General features: G+C 44.3%; 1 protein-coding gene across 1 annotated transcript in view; it reads right to left on the bottom strand.

The window, feature by feature from the left end:
• Positions 1-242: 242 nt before the first annotated feature.
• Positions 243-19927, bottom strand: part of Gas2 (growth arrest specific 2) — a 70632-nt gene continuing 50947 nt past the window's right edge. The window contains exon 7 of the mRNA XM_050122128.1: positions 243-2010. Within this exon, the coding sequence (XP_049978085.1) occupies positions 1792-2010 (219 nt within the window). The 3' untranslated portion in view covers positions 243-1791. The remainder of the gene's footprint in view (positions 2011-19927) is intronic.

The following is a 19927-nucleotide window of genomic DNA, read 5'->3' on the forward strand; positions in this document are numbered from 1 at the left end:
TCCCATACTTACAGCTTTGGGGTTGGTTCACCCACACTTCCAACAACAAGGCCAGCTTTGTTGTGTTACCCAGGTGAGGTGCAGGGTCTGCTCTCCCAAGTGTTGCAGCTTATGGAGTTTAGGGATAGTGTTCCCACTGTTGTGACCTCAGGGTCAGTTCTCATCCCTCCTTAGGCATGGGGGGGGGCAGCTCCCTCCACCCATGTTACCACAGGACAGATGAGTGATTGGGACATCTCTCCTTGCTCACACTTCAGGGCTGGCTCTATTGTGCTGCCCTGGCAAGGTACAGGGGCTGCTCTCCCATCTTCTCGGGCACTGATGATGGTGGGGACAACTCTCCCCACCCACACAGAGCAACTCTTATAAAGGAGAACATTTAATAAGAGATGGCTTGGCTATAGTTCAGAGGTTCAGTTCATTATCATCATGGTGGAACATGCCAGGGTGCAGGAAGAGATGGTGCTGGAGAGGTAGCTGAGAGTACTATATCTTGCAGACAACAGGAAGTGATCTGAGACAGCAGAGCCCACCTCCACAGTGACACACCTCCTCCAACAAGGCCACACCACCTAATAGTGCCACTCTCTTTGGGTTTATGGGGGCATTACATTCAAACTACCACAGGCACGTAAGGTCCTTCCCATGGTCAAGTCCACACTCGCTGCTACTGAAAACAAACACTGCTTCCATTAGCCTTCCCCAGGTGAAGACATTCTACACAACCATGACTTGACACTCCTCATATTTGCTAGGAAATTAGTAGTTTGAAGATTAACTTTTATTTTAGGTTGAAGCACTGATACAGAAACAGATAATGTGTGAGTTTTTTTTTAATTTTTTGTTTTTAATCTTAATGTGGACAATATCTTGCTGTTCATTGGTACAAAACAGCCCTGTCCTGGGTATACAAGTCTGTAACATCATTCACTATAGTGAATTTACTTCATGAGACAGCATAGAAGAATAGGACTAACTAAGACATTTTAATAAGAAAATGCTTGGGGATGAACAGAATCACAAAGTTGATGAACCTTTGCCATTTGTACGTCCAAACATGAACGTGTGCCACGTACATGTAGCTCATGCATGTGAATTTCACTAAGTGATCATCCTAAACATAGCTACTGTGTGTGTGCATGCGTGCACACATGTGTAAGGTGTGTGAAAGGTACCTGCTATTCCTAAAGGGCTGCTCAGGCAACATCTGAAAGTACCCCAGAGGTTGGTTTGGTCAGGGATCAGAGATGAGCTTTAAGGCAATCTTCCAAGTGAATGTAAACATCTCTGAAGCGGCCTTTCCAGTTAAGTATGGCTGTGAAGATTCTGTACTGTATAGTGCTGTCAGACAATTTTAGTAGCACATTATCATATTGTCATTGTAAAAAATAGCTATAAAACTCCGCCATTATAAAAGTGTCTGGGGTGCTTTAGCTCATAGACATACAGCAGGCACTTCCTGTTGACCTTTTCATACATGCTAAATACAGTCTCCTGGGCATGTTCTCCTCCAATGGCTGTACCTAGAACTGGGTTCCTAATAAGGTTTGTTCTAAATACTATGTTCACATATTGAGAAATAATGATTTGCTTACAAGTTGTCTGATTTTGTTCTGAGTTTAGAATTTTTCCCCTTAGGTGAAGTTCTACAGATGCATTAAAAATAAATAGTGCTACCTTTAGAACCTTTTCCTGCCTGCTGACGCGTGGTTCTCAGAGCATGTGAACTACACTGGCTACACTATAGAACAGACACAGGCCATCACATGAGTCTCCTTTCAGAGACCAGCTTCATTTAATCTCCTTCTTAGCCTTGTAGCTGGCAGAGACCACCAGGTAGTTATCTGGATTCATGTCCTTGAGGGTTGGGGATTTGCTCTGGACAGGGGACGTCTTGCCATCCACACGAGAGATCTGCAGCATGCGACAGGGGTCATGCTTGAGCAGATAGCCTGCGAAGGTCTCCCAGCCTCCGCCCACACGGACCATCACATGCTTGTTATGCAGCATCTGGAAGGAAAGACCAGAAAGCAGGTCAGGTTTTGAGAGTTTGCACCAGATCTCACAGCAAGTTCAGGTCTAGTAGACACAGCATGGCTTGCCTTACTCCCCTGACCCTTGTTTATCCAAGTGGCACACAATGTCTGCTTGGGACAAGGCTTGTGAAGGAAACCTTGTGTGCAGATGAATCTTGGGAAAACATCTGGCATCTAACTTTTGGTGTGTCACGGAGCATCTATGTATACTTCTCTGAAGGATGCATGTGAGAGCTTCCCTGAGATGCACAGTGGACCACTAACACGCCTCACTGCCTCCGCTCACATCAGTGGTCCATCCTTCCCACTGGCTCATTTTCCTCTCAGCCAGAGCTGAAGAGACCATGGAAGTCTCTGGTATTGAGTCAATGGTAATAAATGATATTAAAAGCCACACATAATTGCTGCAAAACACAAATGAAATGCACTCAGAAAAAAATAAGATGTGTTCACGTCATTGAGACTTTCGGGGAGTGATATATTCATTTTTCTGTGACACCAGTCTTCTCAGAATACACCTATTAAAACAAAAATAAGTACACACACACAAACCCACCCCCTAAAAAATAACAAAAGCAAAATAGTAAAGACAGTAGCAGAAACTTACCTCCAGGCAGGGAGCCATCCAGAGCTCCAGCCTCTACCTCGCCAGTGCTACACTCACGGCACACTGCCACCACAACTGGGGACACGGTACTGGAAACTGAACCCAGGGCATTTTGCATGCTAGGCAACTCAAACTGCATCCCCAGACCAAGTGAACTTTTAGCTCTTGGAGAAAGTGAGAAGCCTCCTTCAGCCTGGAGTCTTCTCATCACGAAAACACTCTGGAGGTCTTACAAGCCATCCGCAGAAGCTTGCAAACTAGAAGTATGGGATACAGTCTACTGAGTGTGAAGACCACATCACACAGGGAATAGTTGTCCTCTTCTGCAGCCTATGAACGGTGAGCTGAGCACAGTTTTGTTGCCACAGCCAACCGCTCAGGATTGCCAGGAAATACTCTTGCAATTCCTCTAGGTTCACCCTTCTGACTTGGCCAATGGAGACTATCAGAGCTAACTACTTCCGCGAGGAACCCAGGGTCCTCAGCCTCCTTTCAGCAGAGGAAGGCGGTATCAATGACATCATAACTGAAGCAGTCAATCAGGTCTGGCCAGGTTCTAAAAATATTGATTAATGACTGTGAGAATTTGGGGGATGGGCATGTATATATTTCCTCAGTTTGAAATCTGACCCTGCATTCCTGTTTATCTTGATCTTTTTTTTTTTATTGCATTCTGAAGGCAGTTGCGGGAAAAGTGATTCCACAGACTGACTGGCCAGCCTCTTTGCTCCTGAGCCACGAAAGGAAACGGTGAGCAGATGCTTCCGTGTATGCCTCCATTTTAACTAGCTTACCACAAAATTATAAAAGGATTCTTCCCTTTTAGAAAACAGATAAGACTAACTGCCCACTGAATATTTTTACGGATCTATGTCAGGAACATGACACTGCGAGTATTGTTAACCCAGGGGTCAGTAGCATGGTTTTCTTTCTTAAAAAGTATTACAGTTGCTTTTATACTTTTTCTTTTCATTTCTCAGAACTGGGAAATGCTTCTTTTTTGATTGGAAACTGTGTGTGTGTGCACATGTGCATGTTTCTCTTCTGCACGACTTAAGCTATAACACAAGTAACAACAACAAAAGGAGCGCACGAGCAAACAGCAGCAGCTCTGACAGCTTCCTTGCACAAGTTCTTATCAGAGCTCTGAGCACTGCTGAGCCTTGACACACATTTTATCCTGCATACTTCATACTTCAGAGAATACTGACTCCACACTGAAGTGGGGGGGGGGGGGCGCTTGGGTGCATTATCTCTCTCACGCCTCCGTTTCACCACACCTGGGAGTTAGAGGATTTCTCACACTATTAGGTTTCCATGGAAATCTCCACCATCACATACTGAGATAAGAGGCTCAGGACTGTCTTAAGGGAAGCATTCTTACATTTAGACCTTATAGTCATGTGCTAAGAAGTGTGTGGTCAATCTTGGACTTTCAAAAATGGATTAATGTATTACATTCACAGTGCCGGATAGGTGGTTACAGAGATTTGAATCCCATGCCCCTTTAAGTGTGTGATCCTGAACAAAACCCCTATGATTCAAATTAAGAGCAAATTAATCTGCTATGAGCCCAATTACTCCAAACTTGTTCCTCCTGGGAACTCTGGCCTACTCCTTCAATGGATTAATCATATAATCATATAATTGTTGGGAGGTGATAAAATACAGGAGATGGGCCTTTTAGAAGAGCTGGGCCACTAGGAGCCCCTCCCATATTCCCTCTCTGCTTCTGTCCACCATGAAGCGAGCAGTCCACACACTCCTCCCGCCATCGTGCTCTGCCTGACTAGGGCCCAGTTCAAGAGACACAAGGACTACTCACCGGAACATCACAGGCTCTGAGCTAGAAGAAGCTCCTTCTATAGTGCTTCTCTCTGCTGTTGGCTTGTGTGACAGAGGGCAGCTGACATGCATGTTCCCGTCACCCGATTTACACAGTCTTACAGCACCGCCAATAGCACACTCTCGCAGGCTTTACCCACTTTGTTTAAATATTGATGCTGTTAGCAGAATGCCTTCCTCTTTATAGATAGGAAAGCTGAGGCTGTTAGAAGGCAGGCCACTAGTGTAAGGTCATAGACGGGGGAGCAGCAGCAGAAGCAGGAGCCCTTTATCAACACATTCACTGGTCCTGCAGTCATGCCGTCTAGTCACTGGCCACTGGGAGGTAGTAAGCCATCACCAGCATCATCGATCTCAGCACAGCGATAAGCAGTTTGAGCAGATTAGCTGAGCCCCCTTAAAATAATCTAGAGAGACACCCAATAAAGTAAGTTTAATTACAGAAGACTGTGTGGCTATGGTTCTAATTTTTTATGCAAACTTTATTCTGAACCAAGTGTCTCACGTGTGGTGACAGGATGAAACACATTCACAGCCCCATGTGTTCATGCCTGTGCCCTTCCAAGGGGCCCAGTGGAGAAAGGAGGCTTCTCCCTCTCACTGCCCAGCCTGGAGAGGCAGGCCAGCAACAATCGCATTATGTGTAGGTACCAAGAGTTTCAGCAACGAGAAAGGCTCTTCTCCCTCTTCTCAAAGACACTAATTAGTACTTAGAAATAGAAGCAGACCAACTCACTTGTCATTTAAAAGGGAAAGTCTATATTTATGTAGATCACAGATAATGACGTGTTTTACTAAGTGACAAAACCAATCACACAAAACATCTAGAAAAGTATGGGGGTTAACTAGTAACGCACTTGTGCTTCAAGGTGACCAGGCTGTGTGCAGCTATGCCGCATTTCATAAAAAACAAAATCGCCTCAGAAAAAAATGAACAATACCAAGTGGGAAACACTTTTCCATGAGCAAAATTTAACACTAAGGGCTTCATGCCCTTATTTGATAGATTTGTTTAGTGACATCTCTGGCAGAGGTCTGCATGAGTGACCATGTCTGCCCCAGTCCCAAATCCCTATGCAATGCTTCAGGTGCCTTCTCCTCTTGGGGTTAACTGCCAAACTGGCGCCTACCAACATCCCCAGCAGAGGGAGGGCAGCTCTTTTCCCCATCTGCCTTCTCTCAGGTTTGCTCTCACTAGTCCACACGCTGCCCCAGAGGCATGGGAGACTTCCTAGCAGGAGCATGTCCGCCTTACTACTGCTCCTGAATCTCTGAGAGTGGCTCTTCATTGTCTCTGTGGGGCCACCTGAGGCCAGCCCTCATCCTCCTTAGAGCAGCAGGCTTGCAGCCAGGCAGGGATGGAGTGGCATCCACAGGGTGGCAGAGGCTTGCACGGGAGTCGCCGAAGGGGCCAGCTGCCAGTTCTCTCATCCTTTCTCACTGCGTCAGATTACCACGAGCACAGCAAGTCAGTGGTCTTACTTGTCTTTGCTAGAGCTTAAACTACAAATTTCCTATATTATTTTGAGATATTCAAAATTTCACACCCCTTTCTACATATACATAAGTGCTCCACATTTTCAATGTGGAAATAAATGAGAAATAAAGTCCATTCCTTCCTTAGACCATTGTCTGAGTACTCAGCAGAGCCCTTGGGACTCTTCACAGTATTAGGCACACAATGCTTATCAAATGCATTTTAAATGCGTATTGAGTGAACAGTGAATTAAACAATTATGTATTAACTAATAATGAATTAACCAATTAATCAATGAATTAACAAGGTTAATGCTTTATACTGCTCCATCCAAGTATCACTCTGCCTGTGTGAAATATACCTGTATTAGTCATGGAATAATGGGGAGGGAAAATGAAACGATTGGTGTCCTTTTAGAAAGTCTCGGTGTGTAGAGAGCGTCCCTGAGAGAAAGACAAGGCAGACAGGGTGAGAAGGAAGACTCTTGACTGGGTGCAGAGAGAAGGAAGTTGCTGTTCTTTGGGATGATTCTTCATGAATCCTCCTTACCTCTAACACACTTTTTAAATGACAAAAAGTAGTAATAACTTGTTCATCAAGGTTTCCTACTCATGCCCTCTATTATACTTGGGGGAGCAAGTGACTTTTAGCCTGGGTCACCAGCCCCTCTGTGGCCCCCATTAAGCCTTTCTCCTCTTAATGGATCCAGAGGCTCAGTTTCAACACTGTCTGTTACCTGCTCTCCACTGCAGTGGGAGGCAACTGCTCGACAGGACTGCCTACATTTAGATCCTGATGTGTCAAATGCTTCCGGACACCTAGTCAGCCCCATCTCCATGTGTTTTTACAAGGCATCATAACGTGAACACAAATATTTTTTTTTAGAAGGCAGTCATCTGTTCTCCAGAGAAGAACATTCCAGTAATTTATAGGCCTGCAGGCTTGATCATAGTTTCCTATCACGCTAAAATGGCATATGTTACAATGGGACAACTGGGAATTCAGCTGTCTGCCTCAGTCCCCTGACACATTTAGGGACAAGACAGCAGATGTTCGGCAGATGGCTTGACACCAGAATTTTCAAAACAAGTGATAAGATTCTAAGTCTGCCAGGCAAACCTAGGCACCAGTGAGAACACATGGTCTTGGACACCGTCCTTGCCAGAGCCGAGGATTTCATCTTATGGTTTCCTAAAACAGCTCATCACGGATAAACAGGCTCATGAAATCAGCCCTCCATGTTTATTACCTCATTAACTCCCCAGTGTGCCTTTGGTGCATCCCACCCTGTCATAAACCCCGTGAGCAACAGGGATGAGAGAGGAAGCTATCATTTGCTCAGTCTCTACCAAGAGTACCAAGCTGTAACCACCACTAACTCTGTGTGATCTTGACAACTGCACATATTCTCCATGGGCCTCAATTTTCCTTCTGAGCAATGGATAGTTCCTTCTAGATTCAGTGAGACAGAGGTATTGATGTGTAAACATGAAGACACCATGCCTGGAACACAGAAGACACTTAACAACTGTAGCAAGCTGACTGCTTTGTTCTGGCAACTACAGAAACCCACTCTATCAAGATACCAACCTGTTCCATTCTGTTATCACAAGGCCTCCACCTTGGCAGGCTGGTATTACTTACCTCTATCTGGAGAGAACTGGAGCCTCAGGCATGAATTAGGACTCACAGCACACTTGGCTTCTGTTGACCAATGGTGTGGCCTAGCCTCTTATATAGAAGTATATATTGGGGTAATGTAGCCTATTTGAAAGCTGAATTATTGTAGTGCCCCAAATGGTGAGAGCCTGTCTCCCAACAGGAATAGGCCTCATGTCACAGAGATTCTACTGAGACTTGAAATAAAATATTTCTGGCCTGTTATTTCCTTCTGAGAAGAAATTTTAATTTCTGAGACTCATTTGGAGACACATGGCTCCAGAAACTTCTTTCTGACAGCAAGTATGAGACAAGGAACTCACAGAAGCAGACAAGTGATGGATGGGAGAATGCTCCCGCTGCATCTGCTGGAGACAGTGTGGGAGCACAAGCACCAGCTCCTGTCATTTACCCTTGCCTCCCTATGTAAGGTGTCCTTTATCCCAGCTGTGTTCCAGATGCAATTAAGAGGGCTTAGCTGCAATCTAATTACCCGCGGCAGAGAAGACAATGTCATAACACATATTTGATAGGAGAGTCAGCACAGTGAAAGCAATGAGGTGGAAACATCACTGGAGGGCAAAGGGAAGGGTTACCTAGAGGAAGGATTTGGAGCCAGTTTATTCCAGAGTTGAACAGGAATCAACTGCTGCAAAGACAGAAATCTATTCACAGAATGGAGCCAGGCTCCAGCAGCAACACGTGCGCACGCACACACACACACACACACATGTACACACACACAAATCCACGTACACACATACACATGCACACACACAAATCCATGTAACATACATACACATATACACATACACCATGCACGCACACACAAACCCATGTACACACATATACATACACATAAATCCATGTACAAACATACACACACAAATCCATGCACACACATACACACAACATGCACACACACAAATCCATGTACAAACATACACACAAATCCATGCACACACATACATACATACACAGGCACGCATACACAAATCCATGTACACACATACACACAAATCCATGCACATACACACAAATCCACGTATACACATACACACACAAATCCATGTACACACACAAATCCATGTACACACATACATATTCATACACACACACACAAATTCCCTGGATAACACTAGGTTTTGCTGATACCAACCCAACTCCATAATCTCTTCTAAAGCCAGCATAAGACAGAGAAAAGCCAAAGTCCCCCAGTGCTGTGCAATGTTGGTGCACAAGGATGGTGCCCAGCTGGCATCCCGCTGGTTTTTGAATGGTAACAGCAGACTCTGTAGACCAGATACTCTGAAAGAACTATGGACTGATCAGTGATTTAGTCACTAGAGTGGACATTTGGGTACTTCTGAAAGCATCAACTCCTTGCTCTGACAAAATGTTTAAAAGTGCCCTTCCCTCAATGACCCATGCAAATAAAAGGCAATGAATAAAATGCTATAAAGTCAGAGGGGGGAGGGGAAGGAGAGAAAGGAAGAGGGATGGAGGGAGGGAGGGAGGGAGAGAGAGAGAGAGAGAGAGAGAGAGAGAGAGAGAGAGAGAGAGAGAGAGAGAGAGAATATACAGGAACCAGAGGAAAAGCGGCAGGTGTAGGCAGTGGCAGAGCGCTTGTCCAGTGTGTACAAGGTCCTGGGTTCCATCCTCAGAAGTGCAAAAAGAATTTCATATAAAAGGATGAGACAGGTGGTGCTACAAGTTCACAGGGGTGACTTTCCAAAAGAAGCTAGACAAATAACTCCTGGAAACTACAGAAAACTTCGGTTTCAGAGTGCCCTGTCACCTCCATCAGATGAGCACGGAAGGGTGGCTAAAATGATGATGCCGTGACACCTGTCTAAGGACTGTTAGTTCCCACAGACTGGATGTGCTCCACCACAGCAGGAGAGAGAAGGGCAGCATCTGCACAAACTGAACCAGAATTACTCCAAAGTGGGATTGGGTAGGTGGAAGATGGACTGGGGACACGGAGACAGATGCAGTCAGACGCTCACTGCCTACCCAGAAAGTGGTGATGTGGGTCTTCACTGCTTCGCATGTTAAAGTTTCCCACAGAGAGTGTTGGACGGAAGACTCCAGCTCCACAGCTGCGGCCGTCTCAGGCCAAGATCCTCTAACCTTACCTGGGTTGTCACAGCCACCTCCGTGTCCCTCTGGCAGTTACAATAAAGATGCAACCCCCTGGGGTCACCACGGACTGCTGATGATACTGGATTCCCCTTTAACAAACTTGAAGAGTTTTGGATAATGGAACAATCTAATCACCTAATCACAAATCTGTTTAGCAACAGGTTACTGGAATTTGTGGTTATAAAATCCTTTCTGACACTGCTTAAGTTTATTTTTAATATTCTTCATCATTTGAATTTTCCCATCAGCACAGAGATGACGTCAGCACCTTCAGACAAGTCCTTGGAATGATTTGATGCTTGTATACCCTCCTATTTTCTGGAAGATGCATCTTACTTTATACGCTCAGATCTCCTTCCAGCCGCCTTCACTCCAAGACCAGGGTTCCTCGTTCTCCCTACTCTGTCACTATGTCTCCTTTAACGCTACTGGGCACCAAGGAGCTTTCTCAGGGTCAATGTTGTCCTTTCTGTCTAATTCCATCTCTAAATCATTTTCGGTCTATAATCTATTTTTGGCGGATTCTTACGAAGTCTTACTGACTAGATAGTCCCTGAGATTAGATGAAATTTATGAACCATTCTCATTAAGTGATGCATAGGTAAACAATTCCTTTGTATATATGACATTTCAAAAGCACTTTTATTTTTTATATTTCCTACCCAGCTGTAAGGCTTATGAGCCATAACAATGGCCAGAAAAGCAAGCTGTACCAAAGGACAGTGCTCATTTCTTAGGGTAACCAACAGCTGTCCACCTGTACTGTGGGCCTGCTCGGTAGGAGGGAAACCATGCTTGGCACTGTAAACTTGACCAACTGGCTGGTGAGAAGACCCCGCTCCTGCCACTCTGCCACTTTCCTTAACCAGTACAGTTCCAAACTGCATTCTAAATACTTGTCTCTTCACCCACACAGAAGTGTCTCTCAACCCCTCACCACAGAAACATTTTCTTTTCGGAGTAGCTGGAGACCGCCACAGAAATCCACTTCTGGGTGACTGATCAAAATGCCTAAAATGACTGGCCACAGGGTGGACAACCCTAGATGATAAATGTACAATAAAAGTCCTTTGTTTTCTTCTTCTACACAGCCAAAGTCATTGTCTCATCTGCATATTTTATCTGTTCTGAATCAAAAGTCTATTGAATATTCTTATCTTGCCATTCATTCTCCACAGGAGCAGGTAGAGACTAAAGGGCTCTCCACAATGTTCGGTCTTCTTGCATCTGAAGCACAGAGAGCTGAGAATTCATCCCTGTCTGCTCTTGCAACACTGGTCACATGTTAGCATGTAATGAGACTTCTGTTCCACAGGGCCCCTCACTCCCCCGTGGGGAGGAGGCACAGCCTTGTTTATAATGCTGCACAAAGCTAAGGCCCTGGGAGCATCCCCAGAAATACAGTGTTCACTTTTCCCACATAGACTCTCAGAATTGCCACACTACTTTTGCTCTGGAATTTATTTTCACCTTTAGAAATTCCAGTCATTGGGCAGGGAACCTGGTCTGCTCTTCAGGCTGATGAGAGAGGGGGAGTTGATTGGGGGAGGGGGAGGGATACGGGAGGCAGTGGCGGGGAAGAGTCAGAAGAGTCAGAAATCTTTAATAAATAAATAAATGAAATTCCAGTCATCATTTTTATCTAGATTTGTTCATTTTTCATCAGGTCTTCTACTTTGTAATAACACAATTTTTCTTTTCTGTATTCTCCCATCTACACTTGTGCCCATGAACTCAAATCTTTCACGTGAGCACATGCAGTCATGTGACACACACATGTGAACTTACGGAAAGGCTCCACATACATTCCACTTCTCCACAGTGAACATACACCTGTCCCCCTCCTCTACCTTTTCACTTTATCAATTATTAAAGGGAACATTTTGTATGTATTCAACTCTGGTGGGCCAGCACGTTACAAGTACTTTCTGTTTTTCATTCCACAGCTTCCACAGGATATGTATTTCATGATAAACTTCATGTTATGGCGGGCTGGAGCACTGGCTACTCTCACAGAAGACATGGGTTTGATTCCCAGCATCAACATAACAGCTCCCAGCTGCCTATTAACTCCAGTCCATGTGATCTGACGCCTCTGCAGGCACTATATGTATATGAAACATAGACACAGATGTAGACAGGATATCCATATACACAAAATAATTAAAAAAATACATTTCCACTTTTAGAAATTAAATCTTTAGAAAAAATATATTTTACATTTAGTCATGTGCATATATGTGTGCATGAATACGTGAGTACAGAGGCCCTTGGGTGCCAGAGAAAGGGTGTTAGATCCCTTGGAACTAGAATTAGAAGCACTTGTTATCTGCCAGATGTTGGTGCTGGAAACCAAACATGGGTCCTCTGCAGGAGTAGTACTAGCTTTTAATGGCAGACCCAGTTACAAATCTTAAGGCATAGTTTCCTCACCCATTTCCTTTTCTCCCCCAACAACCTGCTCCATGCCACAAAAAAATAGGTTCCTGTTTGCAAAGCCTCAGTAACTGCCCTGCGCAGGGCTCCATCCCACACTGTCAGTGGGAACGGCCCTGCAGGGCTCTGCCTTCCTTTATCTGTAGGAACATCCCTGCAGGGCTCTGCCTTCCTCTGTCAGTGGGAACAGCCCTGCAGGGCTCTGCCCTCCTGTCAGTGAGTGTATGAACTTTCGTGTGTCCTGTTCACTGTACTGCTAAGAAGGCACACTCACGCTTTCAAATGACTGAGCATGTTCGCCTGTTGTGCTCCGCTTCCAATTCAGCTTGCCTTCAGCAGTGTGTCTGTTCACTTAACTGCCTCTTACAGAGAAGCATCTCTAGCTTGTTAACAATGAAAACACACCCTTCTCTGTAGCAGAAGCCTTGGGTGAAGATGGCAATGGGACCAACTCCCTCTGATCTGTCCTCCTATTGTCTCTTTAAATTTATTATTTTTAATTATGTCTGTATGTGGGTACATGCATATAAACACAGGTGCCTGCAGAGGCCAGATTAATTCGCCTGACTTCTGGAGCCAGAGTAGCAGGTAGTTGTGAGCTGCCCAACACAGGTGCTGGGATCTGATCCTCTGCAAGAGCAGTAAGTGCTCTTGGTCACTGAGCCATCTCTCCTACCTCCCCTTACTGTCTCAAGTGCATGCTTCTCTTTATTTTGGTGCCTTTAAGTTTATTTATGTAACATTATGAGTCATAATGTATAAGTATTTAGCCAGCTCATACAACAAAATAAAAAAAAATGTTTTATATTTCTGTTAAAGTCACTTTGATGGTTTCCACGCCTAAGGTCTCTTCCTTTTTTCTTCTGGACATACCACTATTAATACAGATTTCTGTAATGGGCATGGCTGTTACATTCTTGGGCCACTGGTTCTGTTATGATTAACATTATAGCTCTTGGTCCACAAGACCTCAGCCAGGGGATCTGGTGGCTGAGATGTGACTCCAATGGAGACCTACAGAAGGGGCCTTTATTGTGTGGCACCAGTAGCTACCATGCTTCTTCCATTTTCCTGGTGTCAATTTAGAGGATGCTGCCCTTCTCCATTTTTCCCCAGCTCAAGCAGTTCCACAGAAATCCCCCTTGTGGCCAGGCAGTGGTGGTGCATGTCTTTAATCCCAGCACTGAGGAGGGAGGCACAGGTGGATTCCTCTGAGTTCAAGGCCAAACTGGTCTACAGACAGAGTTCCAGGATGGACTTGGACTCCAAAAGCTACACAGAAAAGCCGTCTTGAAAAACCAAACCAACCAAACAAACGAAGCACAACACAACAAACAAACAAACAAAAAACATTGTGTAGTCTCTCAGTGTCTCTTCATCTATTCATTCTCAAATGTCAACCTTGCCAACCTTTCTTCCACATCTCTCCCATGCCTCATGAGGCCTGTGGAGAGGATGTTAATTTTACCTGGTCTACCTTTCTTCCCCTTTCATCGGGAATCTATCTGATCTCTGGCAGTTGTTATTTCTGCCTGTGTTTCTCCAGCATTATAGTTTTGTTATTACCTCTGCTCCTGATGCTATTTTTATTTCCCCTCTGAAGTTCATTTGTATGGATGTTTTATTTCCAATTTTCTTTGATATTATATAGCAAAAGTAGGTCTTCTCTATGTGTATCATATTTTATATTTCTTTTGATTGTAACATAATTTCAATCATCCCCTGTATACACATGTCAAACTTGCTCTGATAAACCTTTGCACAGGAAGGCACTGGGAATGTGTTCAGATTAGTCTGTGAGGGTAAAAGGTCCTGTGTGCAGAAGCTCCAAAACAGAAGGCAGATCAGTTGAAAAGGAGACACCAAGGATTCAACTGAATTATGTCAACAGAAATATAGAACCTATGGCAGAAGATTGAAGTCCACAGGGCTTGAGGTGGCTTCTTGACCTCTTTGTCTTCTTTCCAACCTGTGCAAGAACCTTGTTCAGATATATGAATTGAGACATTCTACAAAATTCCTCCATTCTTGACTCAGACTTCTAATAATACATCTACAAGAACAAACTCTTCCAAATCTTAGGATTCCATAGACCAGGAATGGGGCTGTATTTCAAGGTCAGGATTTATAGCCAAATACTCCTAATCTTACGTTGTGCATGACAGCCAAACAAGGGTCAGGGGATGGATAGGCAACTTACGTAGTTCCTGGGAGATGACAGCACGGCAGGAAGGTCACTGAGAGGCATTGCTATCTTTCATCCCAAACTTCAGTCAGCCATTTCCTTCTCTGCTGCACCATTTCCTCCTCCTCTGTCAGCCATTTCCTCCTCTGTCAGCCATTTCCTCCTCTGTCAGCCATTTCCTCCTCCTCTGTCAGCCATTTCCTCCTCCACCAGCCATTTCCTCCTCCTCAGTCAGCCATTTCCTTCTCCTCTGTCAGCCATTTTCTCCTCCTCCGTCAGCCATTTCCTTCTCCTCTATCAGCCATTTCCTCCTCTGTCAGCCATTTTCTCCTCCTCTGTCAGCCATTTCCTCCTCTGTCAGCCATTTTCTCCTCCTCTGCTCTCAGCCACTTCTTCCTCCCCTGCTGCACCATGAGGTGGAACTGCCCTCTACCAGAAACCTTCCACACACTTTCTCTACCTTAGGAAAGAATGTTCTTCCTGTGTGACAGTCTCACTTAGCATCCTGATCACTCTCATTCCCCGCCTGAATAGAATACAATACTTCCAAGGTCATAGAGAATGATATGAAATCGATTTATGCCATATTTATTTATTCTGTCTATCTCCTAAGGGAAGATGAAGACCACAAAGAAGTGATTATTTATACGGAACACATAGGTCTATTTATCTAATGTCCAACATTAGGTGCCTCGATCTTTACTCACCCTTCAAACACTACTTTCCAAGTCATTGCTCATCAGATAGTATGGTAACCCCTAGCCTACCACAGAGAAGCTGGTAAATACATCTTCATTTTTGTAGATGCTAACAGTCCATTACATAACAGACTCTCAGCAAGTGGCTGTGGGTGGCTATGAGATGAGACTCAAGCCTTAAATGCAACTGAGGGTCATAGTTCACACCCCCATATTAATGTCCTCTCATCTGGTTTCTATTCTAAAGGAGAGGATGTAAAAAGACTCAGTTTCTCAGATTTCCTTGTAGCTCAGTAACTATGTGGCTCTCATCATCCACAAGGAGATGGCTAGAAAGGAAGTCCTGGGCATCTCTACTCCTTTTTTCCATTCTGAAACTCAGATGTGGTGACTTCAGCTCTAGCCTGTATAGCCACATAGTGGGCGTAAAGAAAGGAATATGAAGAAGCAAACATTGAAGTAAGAAGAGCAGGACAGTACACAGATAGGTCCTTTGTCTCTGATAGGACCCTACATCAAGGAACCTTGGCAACCATTACTGATCTCTGAACATTAGTGTTATGACATTTAATCACAAGAACAACAACAAAAAAATTTGTTACATGCAATGATATGAACTGTGTTCAGTGGAAACTAAAAAAGTGCAGTGAGCACCAAGCAGCTGTGTACAAGAGGAATATTTTCTTTAAACCAGGCTTTACGGAAGTGTATGTGAGACAACCAGGCACTGGGACGTGGCCAGAGGCATGAAACATAACTCTGACAGGGTGTGTTGGGCTTGCTGAGGATGATACAGCAGTATGCATGGTGATTGTGACCAAGAGAATGAAGAGACCTTATCATCAGAGGAGCCAGCCCATGGATGGGTGGAACCCTGCAAGCCTAAATTCACCACCTGGTAGCGTTTGATCCTGACTCTGTCACTGGATCATGCAAGATGTGTCCCCAACTATTGCAAACACTAAACTAAAATATAAAAATTAGTCTTTATATATCCTTATCACAAAAAGATTTTGTATTCTGCTTCTCAGCCCAGGGACAGTTAGAAACTAATCAATTACTCTCTCTCTCTCTCTCTCTCTCTCTCTCTCTCTCTCTCTCTCTCTCTCTGCCCAGTTTGTCCTCATGTTTGCTATGTAGTCAAAGATAACTTCAACTCCTGATCTTCTTGCCACTACCACCCAATTTCCCGACTGCAGGTGTGTACCACCATTCACAGTTACACAGTATTATGGATGGAACCAAGCCTTGGTGAGTGCTAACCAAACACTCCGACTGATCCGTATCCCCAGACTGGCGTTTAGCAGTATCTGGAATTATTTCTTGCTCTTCCAGTGCGGGTGGAGCAAGAGATGTAATGGTCTAACAAGGAAACATCTGTATGTCAACAGCTTCAACTCCCACTTTGGCTGCTAATGAGTGCTTCATACGGAGGATTAAACTTTTGTGAACACCTTTTCTGAAAGCACACACAACCTACACCTTAATCATTTCCCAACCTCAACCATAATTTTGTTTCTCCTGCTTCCTAGTTCCCCTTTGAGGGTCACTTGTACTCCTTAAGATAATTATCATGCAATATAAAGTAACATTTCAATAACAGCAGTGGGAATAGAGGGGAGGGGATAGCATGACCCTTTCTGAAGTAGAGCAGGCAGGCCTTGCCAGAAGGAGCCTTCTAGTTGTAAGGAGATGTGTGCTGTTTCAGAGTCACTCGGACTCTGAATGAGTCTCATAAGCAGCAAGAAGCCAATAAATCCTCCCATTGAACCAGCTGCAGATTCATTACTGCATATTTTAAAAGGAAAAGGGAATCAATACACTTCAGCAGATTTATCCAGCCAATGTGAAAACTGCTTCAAAAAATAGCAAGGTAAAATGTCACGTGGTAAGCCATAGTGAAGTCGGGAATCAAAGAAAATGGCCTAGTGTGATGAGTGTATACTAATAACTGGTTTACTGGCTTCAGTTTCGCTGAGTTGGGTGGTGCTTTGTGGCTTTCATTTGTAGTAAAATTCAGGGCCTCATACCTGCTAGGTAAAAGCTCTACCAATGAGCCACACCCCCAGGCCAAATAAGAGACATGTTGCATTATAGAAGTAAGGGGGGGTGGCATTACTGGAGTTGACAACGGAGAGGAAAGGTTGTATACGACCAAAATGCATTGTGCTCATGTTGGAGATTCTCAGTGATAAAATAAAATTATAGGAAGGATGGGAGGGACGGAGGGAGGGAGGGAGGGAGGGAGGGAGGGAGGGAGGGAGGGAGGGAGGGAGGGAGGGAGGGAGGGAGGGGAGTGGGAAGGAGGAAGACAAACCCAGGGGCTTTCTGACCCACATGATCACAGCAGAACTGTATTTACTGAGTCTGAGCACTAGGGGGCAGCAGCACATAAGTACGTGGGTTTGTTCATGCACATAAAGAAATTAGTGCTGCTTTGTTGAAATATTATCTGTGCAAAAGAAGCCAACAAGAATCACTCAACACCTCTCACCAACGCATCACCTCTTGTACTTACTGAGCTCAGAATTCTTAAACTGCTGTGCTTTCAGAGTCCTGAATATTTGTGTGAAAGCAAATTATAAATAAATACAGATGATGTGGCTATAACTATATATATATATATATATGCAAATGTATGTAAATTGCACACATAACACTTCACTGTGTGAATACATAATTAATTTTATAGTGAATGCAGTACAGTAACTGCAGTATGGGTTGCTTTGTACAGAGCACTGCATCTTACCCACGGCTTCTGTCACTATAAGGGAAGGTAGTCGCTGTTTCGTTGGTGGTTTGGTAGCTAAGGGTCAGAGTTATGGAGTAAATTGATCAAGGTCACATGCTGTGATTAGATACAGCACTGGGATTCAAGACTACACACAGTTCAGTGTTCTGAGCAGCTGGGGATGTTGCTCAGACCCACAGAACTTGCCCATCATGCACGAAGCCCTGGGGTCCACTCTCAGCCAAGGGATACAATGTCCTAGATACACCTTTACGTGTAAGTTATTAATTAGTATAGGTAACTAACTTTACCTATATTACTCTTCCCAAATGCTAACCCTTCTGTATAACAGACACATGATCGCTTCTTGCATCATGAGTAAGTGGATGTCTGCCTATAAGACAGCAGACAAGTGGGCTTAGGGTAACTTAGTAAGCAATGAAACACAGGACTAATCTGATTGGTTTATCATGAAAACCCACCTCAAGGAATTCTTAGAATGTCCACTGGTGTTTTGAAGGCTCCTGCTTTAAAATAACCGTTATAGTGTTAGTTCCTTTGTATAATTTTGAACTAAGCCAGTAGGAATACAGATCTGCTTTCGGAAATACAAGGTAGCAAGCATGATGATAGTTGTAAAGGAACAAAGATGAATGATGAATGTTTTAAGCTGCTGGGGGTAGAGCTCTCACTAGCAGGATTTATCTTGGGAAAGAAAGACAGACCATAAGTTTGTGGGGGTGTGGTTTGGTTTGCTTTAATTAAATCTCTCCATGGAAAACTACCTCCTGAACATCTCAGAGTAGTCTTTTTATGACTGTAATCCTCTTTGTTTAGACTCAATTATAGGCCAGCACATATAACATTCTCAGTATTACCATACAAGCCGTTCCCATTGTGTGATATTTCCCCCACAACACTAAATCAACCCTTCACAAGTTCTTGGCTGTCTACCTTCCTACAGACTCTTATCCCTGAAGAGGGGAACTGGGCAGCTTTCTAAATCTCCTTCAGGTAGAAGATGGCCCTTTGTTCAGCACTTAGGTTAGCAGAAGTCTGAGCCAAACACCCAAGCTCTGCAGAAGTGATCACAAAGCCAAGATGGAGGCCTCTGTCGCAAAGAACCTTGCCATTCACACAATCTGCCAAGGCATAGCTGTGGAGGTGCCTAGGCATCCCTCTCCACCAACAGACAACAAAGTCCTAAAATCAACAAGTCCACTGCTGTATGCTGGCCTATCTCATTCCTGAAGGTTAAACCTCTGGGGCCAGTGCCCTCTGACACTCTGTGATTAGCTCTGCTCTGGTAGAGCAAGCTGTATCAGCAGAGAGAGAAAGCAGTTTCCAATGGGGTCATGCATCAGCGTGAGTCAGAGCACAGACTCTCCCTCCCCCGGGATGAGTAAACGAGGAGGTGGCGGAGCACCAGGTACACTTGACCTTCATCAGCTATGCAGGCTAGAGGATGCGCTTTGAGTGCAGTGGACGTTTTGTTAGTTGTTTTTCTGACTGATGTTTCCCCCTGGTAATAATGTAGTGATTCACATAGGCTGTACTGGGATGAGGAGGCATTCCCAGCTTGCGTCAACAAGGTGTTCTGAGTGTTCTTTCAATAGAGACATAGCATTTAGAGCGGTGGTTCTCAACCTTCCTACTGTGGTGACTGTTTAACATAGTTCCTCATGTTACGGTGACCTCCAAATACAAAATTATTTTCATTGTTACCTCATAACTGTAATTTTGCTAGTTATGAATTGTAAATTACTGATATGTAGATGGTCTTAGGTGATCCCTGTGGAGTATCATTTGACACCCCCCTCCAATGCAAAGGGGTCACAACCCAAAGGTTGAGAACCACTGCTTTAGGCTATGATGGAGTTTTTCTATTCTTCTATTTTCCTCTGTCTATGAGGGTATTCTCATAATGTGGCAAGGAATTTGTTGTGTCGGGCCTACTGCAACCTCTTAGTCATCCTAGAAGATGGAGTAGTCAGAAGATACATCTAAACCATGACCCTAGTCCTAGCAGTCAGAGGCAAGAGCAGGTATGGGAAATGAGGGAGAGCAGATGTAATAGTTAAGGGCTTTACATGGGAGGAGAAGACACC

This window comes from Alexandromys fortis, unplaced genomic scaffold (assembly GCF_014885135.2).
Source record: "Alexandromys fortis isolate MF-2015 unplaced genomic scaffold, M_Fortis_MF-2015_v1.1 scaffold_170, whole genome shotgun sequence".
NCBI classification, from domain to species: Eukaryota; Metazoa; Chordata; class Mammalia; order Rodentia; family Cricetidae; genus Alexandromys; species Alexandromys fortis.